Below are 13,287 nucleotides of genomic sequence, written 5' to 3' on the forward strand. Positions count from 1 at the left end.
TCTCTCTCTCTCTCTCTCTCTCTCTCTCACACACACACACACACACACACACACACACACACCATTATCCTTCTAGCTAATTTCCACATATATTTTAGGTCTTAATTTAGATGTCATTTCTTCTGAGAAACCTAGTGCAATATCACCTAGACCCAATGAGGTGCTGTCTCCAATACTCTGAACTACTGTAGCCATGTTGTCACTCTGTATAGTGATTGCCTGTTTACTTGTCTACTTTGTCCAATAAACTCTTAAGTTCCTTGATGGAAAAAACTAGCTGTGCCTTCAACCTTGTTTTATCCTTAGGGCTTAGCACAATGCCAGTCACAAAGTACACAGGTGCTTAACATTTGCTAAAGGAATGCATACAGTCTGTAATATAAATTGTAATTCCTTTCCATCATCTTTTCTTTCTGAAAATATTTTTCCTAGAGTAAAACTAGCTCCAGTTATTTTGAAGAGAAATTAAGTTTGGTATGTTGAGATGAAGAAACTGAGGCTTGAGCACTTGTATATTATGGTAACCTGCAGGGCTGGTAATAAAAAGAAAAGTCATGTGGCAGCTTCAATAGTTGATGTGTGATTTCCATGTTCACTACCCCCAATCACAGAAGCACAGATCCACTTCCCCTAATGATAGAAGTCTGTTTTAGGTGTGACCTTCTATCAGGCTGTGTCCCTGAGATGTAGAACAGATTCTCCAGATGACCACAATGGACATTTCATAAATCAAGAAATAAATCTCTAATGTTGCTACATATCTAATCTGTCCTGATTGACATGCTTGGTAATATCTGCTTTCGCCATGTCTTTATTCTTGCTATTCTTGCTTTATTCTTGCTATTAATATTACTAGCCTTCTCTCTAGAAATAGAAAATACCAAATATTCTCTTTCCAATTCTCCCTAGCAGCTAAGAGTAGCCATGCAGCACAGATCTAGACAAGGAAATTGAAGGGAAATTCTACTTGTGCTCCACTAAATATTTTCAATCTTCCAAAAAGAGATTCTGAAAAGAACTTTCCTCTCCCCTTTTCCTTCTGTATGCAATTGTATAAAAATGTTTTTTGACTGAGAATATAAACCAAAGAATTAAGGCCAACATGTTTTTTTAAAAATGTTTCAATGACATAATTGAGTGGCTATCCAAAACCTGAATTTGCCACCTCAAGACTGATTACAGTGTGAGATTGTACATATTGTTAGTGGTCTTTAATGGTTGGACTACTGTTGATTAGGAATATTTTGTTACTTCCCATTGAACACACCCTAACTAATTGTGTGATGTTTTAGTCAGCTTTTTCACCACTGTGACTAAAAGGACCCTACCAGGACAATTGTAGCGAAGAAAAAGTTTATTTGGAGGCTTACGTTTCAGAGGTCTCTGTCTATAGACAGCCATGTCCATTCCTCAGGGCTCAAGGTGAGGCTGAACATCATGGTGGAAGAGAATGGCAGAGGGAAGTGGCTCACAGGGTGATTAGAAAGCAGAGAGAGAGCCTCTACTCTCCAGATACAAAATATATACCCCATAGCCACGCCCCCAATGAACTGTTTCCCCCAGCCACATCCCACCTGCCTCCAATTATGACTCAGTTAATCCCATCAGGGATTAATTAACTGATTAGGTAAAGCTATAACCCAATCATTTGTCCTCTAAACCTTCTTGCATAGTCTCACATGTGAGCTTTTGGGGGGCACCTCATACCCAAACCTTAACATACGGGAATATGTGAGCTTCTATCTCTGGCATCTTATCTTTTTTTCTTTTATTTATTTATTTATTTTTCTTATCTTTTTTTTCTTATCTTATCTTAATGTCAAGAGCCAGTATAAACCAGAAAGTTACACTGGGTACCCAGGAACCAAAAATACTATTTGTAATCACTGAATACATGAGGTGACCATCTAGTGATGAGATTATTTGCCTGAAGCTTCAACCCTTGTGCTGATTCAGAAAAGTATAGTGATCTTGCTTACATTGTAAAAGAAGCATAAGAGAGTAGATTGGAAAAAGATATTCACAAATAAATTTGTTATTGGTATCTTTGTTCAGAATTAGCTCATAAAACAATTTTATAATTAGCTACCTGCCTAGGAAACTTTAAGTTGACCAAGTAAGTACACAGAATGCCAACCACATGTGTTTTACCAGTAGTTGATCTTCAGAGGTTGGGAAGGAGCTGATGAAGAAGTAACTCTATTTTGTTTGAATGGTTCTTTACAGAAGTTGTTTCCCTCTCCAATCTGATTCACATGTAATCTATTACCTTTATATCTCTCTTAAAAAAAAACCAATGTTAATTTGTCTACATTACTTTTCATTAGAAAATACCAAGTGTAATTCTTAATTTATTATTAAATATTCTATTGAATATTAACAGTTTTACAGAATACTCATCGAAAAAATACAGACCTGGAAGAATCATTCATTGCTTTTTGCAGAAGTCACAGTATCATTTAAATCAGAATAGGCAGAGTACAACTAATAAAACACAGACATTTTGACATGAGAAACAAAATCTTCTCCAAAACAGTTCTCCCTCCAACCCAACCCACCATTTTCCACACTGCCTGCCATTTTTAGGAGTTTCCTTCACATGGTTATGCTCCAATGAGCCATTCCCAACAGCAGTCACAGACATAGACTGAGTCGGCTTTTAGATTATTAGATCAGATTAAATACTTAGTGGGATTCTTTCATGCTCAGGTGAATTATTATGGTTCATGCTCAGGTGTACCTATAATGCAGGAATTCTGTTTTACTTTTATGCACCACAAAAAATACAGCTACATGGGATGGAAGAAGTGATAGCTAGTGAGGTAATAAGTGTCTGTCTATGTGGGAGCAAGAGTACTCAACAGAGGGGCAGAAGGATCACAGGTGATAAAAAGACCACCTTATACAGTTGCCCATGAACAAGAAGGAATCAAACTTTTTGAGAACATATTCAATAGGAGGAATGGAGATGTTGGAAAATAACTGATAAATTCTTCTGAGTAGTGATTAATACTTTAAAAACCCATATCATAAGTTCTAATGTAATTATTATTTTGGTTGGGGTTGACTACTTTCAGAATCACCTGTTCTTTTGGCTCCTAAACTTTTATGCTAAATATGGTATTAAGAAAAATGATAACAAGCCTTGGAAATTCTCATTAGCTAATTCTTTAGCAGTGGACTTTCATAAAAAACCCTCTGGAGTACTGATTCATCAAAAAGTGTTCCAGGTTCATTCTAATTCAATTTATCATGTTTGAGTTGCTCAGCTATATATAAATGAATGTTAGTATTATCATTATTAATATTATTATTATTAAATCTTAAAGTTTGTTTTTGAAATAAAAGTTGATTTTGTCCTAAAGTGTTAAAGCTTTTTCACACATACAAAAATCTGTGACTTGGAGTTTGGAAATTTACTTTGCAGTCTGGGAGCTCCTAGATAACTTAGATAATTTTAAATGCAATTAGTACTTTCAGGCAATTGATGTTAGACTATCATTTTTCATTCTTTGGAACATCCGGCTGGGTATTTCACAATGCCCCCTAAATAACTTTAAAAATGTTATTTACAAAATTGTCTGCAGCCTCTATTCTCTCCAATTAGAATGTCTAACACAGAAGTAACACAACATGCAATTTTATGACTTCTGATTTTTAAATGTCTCTCCAGAACTTATGTATCAAATTCAAAATTTTCTCCCTCAAAATAGTTATCTTTTAACACATATTTTGTCTCAAATATAATCTCACTAATTAGTGAGGTCCAAATACTAGGACAATGCTGGACATGTAAATTTAGTAAATATTCTACACCTGAAGGTCCATAAGTGAGTATGTGAATGAGCAAGTGAGCAACTGATAAAAGAATTGATAAGAGACTTTAGAACCTACCTTTGAGGACTGCCTTCCAGCCAGTAAAACTCCCATTGAAAACTCCATCTTAATGACAAAGCTTTGTGGTTTGGGGTGAATTTGATTGGAAAAGAGTCAAAAATCATTTAGATTAAGTTTTGGGAATAAGAGACACAATCCAGCAGGATAAGGACACTTAAGGCAATAAAAGGCATGATCAAAATATTGCAAGTCTGACTTTCTCACAGTTGGGCTCTGAAGGAAATTCAGAAATGATTTGAGCATCATCAACGGCTCTGAACTAGGCATACCAACTCCAGAGTGACTGCTTTGATGGACTATGCTTATTTGGGTATAAAAACTGGCATGCTAATTTTCTGTTTCTCTAATCGAGCTCATACATTTATGTAAGGTTACATAATATTTTTAAATGCAATTGGAGGAAAGGTCTTATAACCTTATTCTAATCTTAAATGGAAAAAAAAAATCTCATTTTTTCCATCCATAAAAGGAAGGCTGAATCTAGAGGATTTTTGCAGAGTCTTCCAGTGTTGACATTCAATAATTCTATAAACGAATAGACTAGATATTGTTCACACATCTTTAAAAACTCTCACTAACATTTCAGAGGCTTTGTATGGAAGAGAACTGTCCCTTAAACAATCACAAAGCCTTCAGGGAAATCATGCTTTAGGTTGTGAACTGCTAGGTGCTTGGCCGCTGTAGTAAGATGAATGGGACACACCTCTCTTTCCCTCCCTGCCCTCTCTCTCCTCTCTCTCTCTCTCTCTCTCTCTCTCTCTCTCTCTCTCACACACACACACACACACACACACACACACACACACACATACTCCTCTGTCCCATTAGCAGTAAACTATCTGTCCCCAAACTGGGGCGATCATAGAAGTCCAAATACTAGTTCACATTCATGTGCAATCAGTACATACAGAGTAAAGCTGGTCTTTAAAATAAATATCAACTTTTCACTAAGTAGTTACAACTTCAAAAATGGAAGAAATGCCTTCAAATGGAAGTATGATCGCGGGCTTCAGGATCTCCATCTTGCGATTATGTCCAAAATATTTTATTCTGTAAATTCCTGGCTGGACTGTGTCTGGAATATGCCATTCTATGGTTGCATTGCTCCGACCCAGAAATCCCTTGTGCCAATAAAATCTGTTGGTAGAAAACAAATAAGAAAAACACCATTTTACTCTTAAAAATGTGTGATTAGACACATTTGACTGCACATATGGTACAACACTGTGTACAACCAGAGAAATGAAAAGTTGTGCTGCAATTGTGTACAATGAATCAAAATGCATTTTGCTGTCATATATACCCAATAAATAAATTAATTAATTTTAAAAAGTATGATTAGTAAAAGGGCTGGGAGTGTAGTAGCTCAGTGGTAAAGCACTCCTGAGTTAAGTCCCCAGTACCAAAAAAAAATTTGTGATTATTCATTCAATGAATATTCAAGCAGTGCCTACATTGAGCAAGGCTCTATTCTAGACATTGAGGATATAACACTGAACAGAATAGACATAAATGCCTATTTTCTAGAAGAAAACAGCTATTTGTAGAAATATCTTTACTTCTATCCTTCTAACTACCTAAACTCTGTCCACCCCAGGAAGCCTTCCATGATCGTCAGAACACAGATGTCCCCTGTTTTAAATTTCTATAGCATCCTTTTTGTCCTTATCAGACTCTGATACTTCTTTTCATATCAATTTAGTTGTTTAAAATGTATATTTTGAGACATAAGAGCTAAAGATACAGTGGTGAGCAAGATAAAGATGGTTTAAAGGATTGTTTAAGTTTCATGAACCTAACATTTTATTGGTGTAGGTATGGGAATAAAGGTAATAAACCCATACATTTTAGAATTTCGAGAGTAATAAGTGCAACAAAGACAATAAGACTAAGACACTTCTCTAAGGAGTCCTCATTTACACTGAGTCCACACATGCCTGGAGGAGGAAAATCAAAGTGAATACGGAGAATACAAAGTGCCCAAAGAAGAAAATAATTTGCAGTGGCCAAGGAACAGAAAAGAGGTCTGCAGGAACAGTTAACTGGGCAAGAGTGGTGAGATAAGAGAAACATGGGCTCAGATCACGCAGAGACCAGACCCTTTGTAAGAAACACAATGGCATAACTAGCCAATCCCTCAGCTGTGCAGAAAGTAAATACCTCGGGCACAGAGGGTATGATCAACGTTCTGTGTGTCTCAGTGACTGCCTCAGTGCTCCCCATAAATATTTGACCAAACTACCCTGATGAACAAGGCAGAGGTCTGAACATATCCTCAGTGCTGACAGGTATTCTAGTTTAGCTTTTGAAAATAAATCATCCTTTCTTGTTATCACTATAACCATTTTCTAACAATAAATATGTATTGTTTAAAAACTGCCTATATTTTAGATTCCTACACACCAAAGAAAACCCATGCCTGTATTTGTATGTCATGGTTTAGATACAAGGGGTCCCCCAAAAGCTCATTTGTGAGACCATGCAAGAAAGTTTAGAGGTAGAATGATTAGATTTTGAGGAATGTAACCTAATCAGTTGATTAATCTACTGATGTAGATTAACTGGATGGTAATTGTAACAGGTAGGGTGTGGCTGGAGGAAGTATATCTCTGGGGATATGCCTTTTGAATTAATATTCTGTCTCTGGTAAATGGAACTCTTTCTGCTTCTTCTCTCTGTTTCCTAGATGTTCTGAGCAGATTTCCTCCAAGCCCCTATTCCATGATGCTCTCCCTTACCTCAGGCCCAAAGCTATGCAGTTGGCCAACCATGAACTGAACATCTAAAACTATCAGCCAAAATAAATTTTTCCAACTCTTAAGTTGTTCATATCAGGTCTTTCAGTCACAGTGACACACAAAGCTAACTAAAACATTATACATAGCTATCAAAAATACCACAATATGATAAATCCTTATTTTTAGTTAACCATGTGAACCAAACCAGCATGCAAAGAATTACTTGGTTTAAAACAATCTGAATCAGACACAAATTGCCAAATGCCACATTTTATGGTGTGAGAGTTATAGACTTTAGAATAAAAATATTTTCTTATTTCAGACACATTGTCAAAATCTTAAAATTATCTATTCAGCTCAAGAATCTGGTAATAAAAGACACTGAAATGTATGTATTTCTCTGAAGGAATGCCATGAGCTTATTACCTCTTTTCTTGCATCTATAAGAATTAAATGTAATTAATTAAATTAAATGTAACTTCTTAAGTTTCAATAGTTCAAATAAAGAATTACTGGCCATACACAAACAAGCATTACAAGTTGAAAATAGACTTGTTCTTTACCCAATAGGAACATTGAGCTCTGTAGATACATCTCCACTCCCTCAACCAAGATCCCTTTCAACCAATCTGCAAGAAGGTTAGTCAATTTTTTAAGGGTAATACCTGTAATCATGGAAAGAAAAAAACTGCCAAGATGTCTATAAGACAGGAGCCATAACCTCATTAGCACCTAACATTGTAGAAGCACACACCACACCATTTTGTCTAAAAAAAATCAATTAAATAAAGCCAGAGAATCCTGGGGACTTTGATACCATAAATACCATATGGAGTCATTCTTCTCATTTGCCTTTCCTGCATTACTAACCAACTCTTTTCGAGGCTTTACACATATACAAAGATAAAATATTCCATAGTCATGCTCACCGAGTCTCCCAGGAGGCATCATTATACATTATCTGCCACGCTGCTGTAGTGTTCTCATATTTCTCCACAGTGAGGAAGGTCTGGTGGGTCTGAAATGCAATTAACATAACTCATCAGGCACTGCACAGTCACAAAAAGGATCCTTTCTGTACTAAGACCTTTTGATGACCACATGTCAACCTTGTATGAAAATGTATTTGAATTTCATCTGAATCCTTAAGCGTTCCGCTTAACCTATGCCATAGCCTCATAATGTTAACTTATCCAGTCTATTAAAAACCAAGACATTTTTAGAAATTTGAAGGAAGTGTAATTATGGAGCTCAAAGCAAATTTTGGAGGTTAGAGCTGAAAAGAAACTCGAAATAAAACTTGGAGACTTTAAAAAAGGCATAAGTCAAGGCTTCTCACGACGTGTCTCTTGATCTATATTCTAAAGCTTTCTCTAGTTGCCTAGTGATTTAGGAGGGAAAATGGAAAAGTTTCTTCATCTCTCCATCTCCAAGTGAATGAATTATTAGTTACAGCACCTCCCTGAGTGAAAGCACTGAAAATAATATATTAAACCTTCTCTGTCCTGTGGTGCTAAAGGCAGTCCCTCTATTTTGTCATAATGGATTCCCATAAACCATATCATAAGCAGATTTTATTTCCCTATTGGAAGATCACTGTAACACAGCAATCTGTTTCAGACCAAGAATTCAGCTTCAAATAAAGTACAGATTTGAATAATATGACAAGCTATTCAATGCAAAGACCGTAAATCTTCAATTTCCCTCAAAATCCTTTGGACTGTGACCCTTAAAGATAGGACTTGTGCTTAAGTCAGCTTTATCCATCATAGTCTTTACACCTGTCATTTACCAGAGCTCAAATAACCCTTTATTGAATATACTGCTTACTTACACTGAGCCATGTAATTATATTAAATTCTTTTCTAATTATTCAACTGATGGATTGCATTCAATAAAGAAGTTTTCATAACCATAGTAATTTGTAAAGAGAACTGTTTCTGTATAGTTAGGACCTGTTAACTGTTTCTTTTTTTTAATGTTTATTTTTTAGTTTTAGGTAGACACAATATCTTTATTTTACATTTATGTGGTTCTGAGAATCGAACCCAGTGCCTCATGCATCCTAGGCGAGCACGGTACTACTGAGCCACAACCCTAGCCCAGGACCTGTTAACTTTTTCTGTTAGTTGGGAAGGCCTTAGATGAAGAAGGAGATACCATGGATCCTAATTACTACATCTAGAATACCAACTGGAAAACTAGTAGAAGCCACCAAACATTGGGAACAAAACACGGGTATCATAAACTATTCCAGATGCATAATCTTTCTAGGGTTTAGTTTACTCATCTATAGATTAAGGACAGTAAAACAATGTATTGGGCAGTAATGAGGATTAAATGAGATTTACATGATGAGGCATATAAAGTACTTAGGCTAGTAGCTACTACTAACAAGCATGCATTAAATAGTAATGATGATGATATAATGATTATTAAAAATAAAGGGTACTAGAAATTGTTTTGCACAAAGTCCCTGAGCATTCATAGAAATTAATTCTATTCTCATTATAGTTTTTACTCATTTAAGCATTTTGTTCTCCTGCTTCTCCATGGCATTAATGATGACAGTGCTTCTCTACCTTAAGGATATAGGATGACAGCTAAGCCCAATATAATGTTCCAATATCTTCAGAAAATAATATTATAAGCATGTTAATATCCTTGTATAGCTTGATCTCCCAGTGAAATTATTTCAAATAGGTACATATTTACTATTCAAGCAGAACACTACCCCCAATCTCATATTTGACAATGTCATAGGGCCACAATGGTTATCATGGCTATACCAGCATTTTAAAAGGAAAGCTCATTTAGAAGAAAGGTATTTTAGATTATAAGTGACTATGGACCCTAGGCAAATGGCTCATGGATAAAGCAAATACATTCTTAGCCCCGTAAAATATACAACCTTGAAATCATTTTCATATGCCAATTTTGTTTTCCTCTACGGATTTATTCACTGTTTAAATTTTTGCAACCAGAATGTATCCCATTATTACTTGTGTGGTTATTAAGACTATCCTAAGGAAGCCATAGAAGAGTAAGATTACTTCATTTTATTACTAGATACATTGCATATGTGAATAATTTATCATATATGTCATGAAAAGAAATTTTCATAATCATAGCAACTTATAAAGAGAATTTTTCTGTCTAGTTAGGGCCTATTAACTGTTTCTGTTAGTTGGGAAGGCCTTAGATGGAGTAGGAGATACCATGGATCCTATATGAAAGTCTATATCCTATAAGAAAGTCTAAAATGCTATGTTATGACCTCTTAATAGTACACTTCCTCTGAAAAGCAGATTTATAAGAAGAAGGGTACTTTCACTTTCTATTTTATATACTTCTACAGTGTTCATTTTTGCATTGTACAAGTGGTTCTGATGCCATTTTGCAAGATTAATAAATAAGCACCCTGTTAGTGCCAGCAGTCAAGAGTAGGGAATAGTCAATAAAAAGTAAAGTAAAGCCCGTGGGTCAGAACCCACACCCACAAGGCATCCACCCAGGGATCCGTAACCATCCCCCAGCAAAGGAGGTGGGACCAGGGGCAACAATACTAGAGAAGAAGGAGAGGCCCACAGAGGAGGGAGACAGAACTAAGGACACAGTTCACTTGCTTGGCCCTTTAATTATTTTGACAAATTATTGGAGTTCTAAATATGAGTACATAAATGAGATTGTGTTCAAACATCATCTAAAAAGACAACACAGTCCTATATGAACTGTGCCATATGTGTCCTAAGTAGAGCCAGGTTAGATGTCTCCTGTGTACTGTTTTTCCAGACTCCATTTCACATTAACTTTATCCACTGCATATTTTCCCACCTCAAAAAATAAGATGCAAAACAAGTTTGCACGTTTTTTCTTTATGTTGTGAACCTCTAAAAGAATTTAAATTTGTAAAGACAATTGATGCTTACCCGGTTTTCTGCTGAATTCTTTGGGTTAGCACCTACAAATGTAACTTCAGCAACTTCTCCCTAGAAATAAAAATTTCATTTAGTGAGCTCTAATAAAAGAATTTTTGCTGTACTCATATTCAAGTCATTATCTACTATATGTTCTGGATGCCTATATAGATTCTTTTCTATTTAATCACATGACTACCTTCTAAGAAAAGGATGAGAAATACCCTTGTAACAATGAACATGGGGTCAATGAATTTTCTTCTGGTAGATTCAGATATAGATGAAATTTTCTCATGCCTCCCTCCCACACATACCCAGGAAATGGGCTGAATCAAATAAGAGGAGTTAAAACACTCCATGTATGACTTATCTTATATTTCTATAAGATGGAGTCTCTGGGTGTGCAGTACTCTACCACCTGAAATAATTTAAAAACTGAAAAGCAATCCCCGAGTGGTAGAAAACAAGGAATGTAAGCTCTACAATTGTGTAGAGATTCTGACCGTGGAAATATATAGGAAAGCGTTCCCCTGGTGAGCAAACTCCTAGAGGGTAACAAGCACCCTGTTTCCTACCCTTAGAATGCCCTGCAATCTTTCTTAGGATCTAGTAACATAGCTAATATATGTGCAATGTCTATCTGGCATGGCAATGCCCTGAGATGCCTCCGAGTTAGAGCCTCATCAAGCCTCCACCTTGACTGCAGGCACATAGCTCCTGGGAACAGAAGAACTTATTTGCTAGATAACTACAGTGTTTCACCAAGCTCCAGTACTCCTGGAACTACCAGCCTAACAGTAACTTCACACAATGGACTTTCTTGAGAACTGCACAAAGCTCCTAACATTGCATATTGTAACTATGAAATGTAAGTGCACAATAAGCAACCTTATTGATACTCTAAACAATAATGTGGTTATGGTACTAATGACCTAATGTAACCTATTGGTATAAATAAGCATGGCCGCTTGGACACTGCTCTGCCAACTTCCCTGCCTCTGTGCCTTGTCTCTTCTTTATTATTATTATTCTTTAAACAATTGCTCCAAGTTAATGCCTTCAGAGTTTAAAAGCCATAACACAAAAAGAAATTCAAGTCAAGCCAGGGAGTCTACCTAAGTTGAAGGTATGGAGGAGGGAATTCAGGAAGGCTGAATAAGTTCACAGCTTAGAGTACCAGAGAGCAGAGTACCATAGAAAGGAGAATTAATGGGGCAGGGAAGGGTGAGAACTCAAAATTTGCAGAAGGCATAGTTTAAGTGCACAAGCATGCAAGGGAGCTACCTGAAACCAGAAAAGATTCACCTGAAAGAATTAGGTGGAAGAATCCCCAGGTTCACATGGAGTTGTAAAAAGTTCTGTTTCCATCAACCAGATTAGAAAACTTTATAATTAAGAAGAGCTTTACCTCAGTGGGATAGGGTGAGGGGTAGGGGAGAATGGATTTGCCCTAGACTAAAAGTTTTTCTGGCCCTTCCTAAAAAGCTTAGTAATAAATAAAACCATAGATAAAAGCAATACAACTAAAATCTAGTTCTTTGAAGACACAAATTACTGAAATCAGGAAGAAATAGGAGGCAATATTATCAACCCTAGAGAAATTAAAAGGATTATAAGGGAATATTATGAATAACAAATTTTATATTGTACCAACAACTTAAACAACATAAACAAAGTGGGAAAGTTTCTAGACAAATGGAAATTGCTAGAAAGATAAAGATTACTAAAAAGAAAGTTAAATTCTAGGGAAGACCTATAATAGACTCAAAGGAAAAAAATAGAATATTTGAGTAGGCTTATAACAAGTACAGAAATTAAATAAGTAATTAAAATTATTGGCATAAATAAAAGCCTAATTCCATAGACTCTTGCAGATAAATCTAATCAAATATTCACACAAGAAATGACACAAATAATCTTCTGCATGCTTTTCCAGGAAATATAAGAGGACATGCTATCCAATTTTTTCTTTGCAACCTCTGCAGACAAAGACAATGAACAAAAGAAAACTACAAATATCCCTCATGGGCAAAGATATAAAACTCCTTAGCAAAATATCAGCAAATTAGTGTCAGCAACAGGAAAAAGCATGAATACGCCATGATGAAAGAGTATTTAATATCTGAAAATCAGTGCAATATACCATTTTAATAGAGTAGAAAGCAAAAACAAAACAAAACATGATCACCTCAGTAGCATCTGCAAAAATCCAAAACCCACCACAAGTAAAAATTTGAACAAATGAAGCATCAAAAAGAACTATCTCAACCTGATAAGGTCATATACAAAAATCCTAAAGAAAGTGTCATATTAAATGAGGGAAACACTGAATATTTTTCACCTAAGATCAGAAACAAAGCAAGGATGTCCATTCTCACAACTTTATTCACCCTTGTATTTGAAGGTTTTAGACCATTCAACAACAACAAAAACAAAACAAAACAAAAAAAAAGTGAAGACATCCAGAAAACATACACAGAGCTATTTTTTTAAAATTGACATGATACTATATGTTGAAATTCCTAAGGAATCCATACCAAAACAAACAAACAAACAAACAAGAAAACCCACCTATTGGAAATGATTTAGCAAGACTCTGTAGAGCACACACTCAACATAAAACGCACAGGTAAAGATCCTGCTTCATTTCCATATGCTTGATTTAAAAGACATATTCTCTCAGCGCCAGCAAATGGTTCTTTCACCATCCATTTAAGAAAAAAATAATATTTTAT

The 13,287-nt window shown here is 35.7% G+C and overlaps 1 protein-coding gene across 1 annotated transcript in view; it reads right to left on the reverse strand.

The window, feature by feature from the left end:
• Nucleotides 1-2,338: 2,338 nt before the first annotated feature.
• The window catches only part of Asah2 (N-acylsphingosine amidohydrolase 2), an 87,621-nt gene continuing 76,672 nt past the window's right edge, over nucleotides 2,339-13,287 (reverse strand). The window contains exons 20-22 of the mRNA XM_046456787.2: nucleotides 10,565-10,624; nucleotides 7,565-7,653; nucleotides 2,339-5,034 (exon numbers count right to left, since the gene is read on the reverse strand). Of these exons, the coding sequence (XP_046312743.1) occupies nucleotides 4,845-5,034; nucleotides 7,565-7,653; nucleotides 10,565-10,624 (339 nt within the window). The 3' untranslated portion in view covers nucleotides 2,339-4,844. The remainder of the gene's footprint in view (nucleotides 5,035-7,564; nucleotides 7,654-10,564; nucleotides 10,625-13,287) is intronic.

This window comes from Marmota monax, unplaced genomic scaffold (genome assembly GCF_021218885.2).
Source record: "Marmota monax isolate L192 unplaced genomic scaffold, Marmota_monax_Labrador192_F-V1.1 WCK01_AAM20220418_F8-fsc00166, whole genome shotgun sequence".
In the NCBI taxonomy this organism is placed as follows: domain Eukaryota; kingdom Metazoa; phylum Chordata; class Mammalia; order Rodentia; family Sciuridae; genus Marmota; species Marmota monax.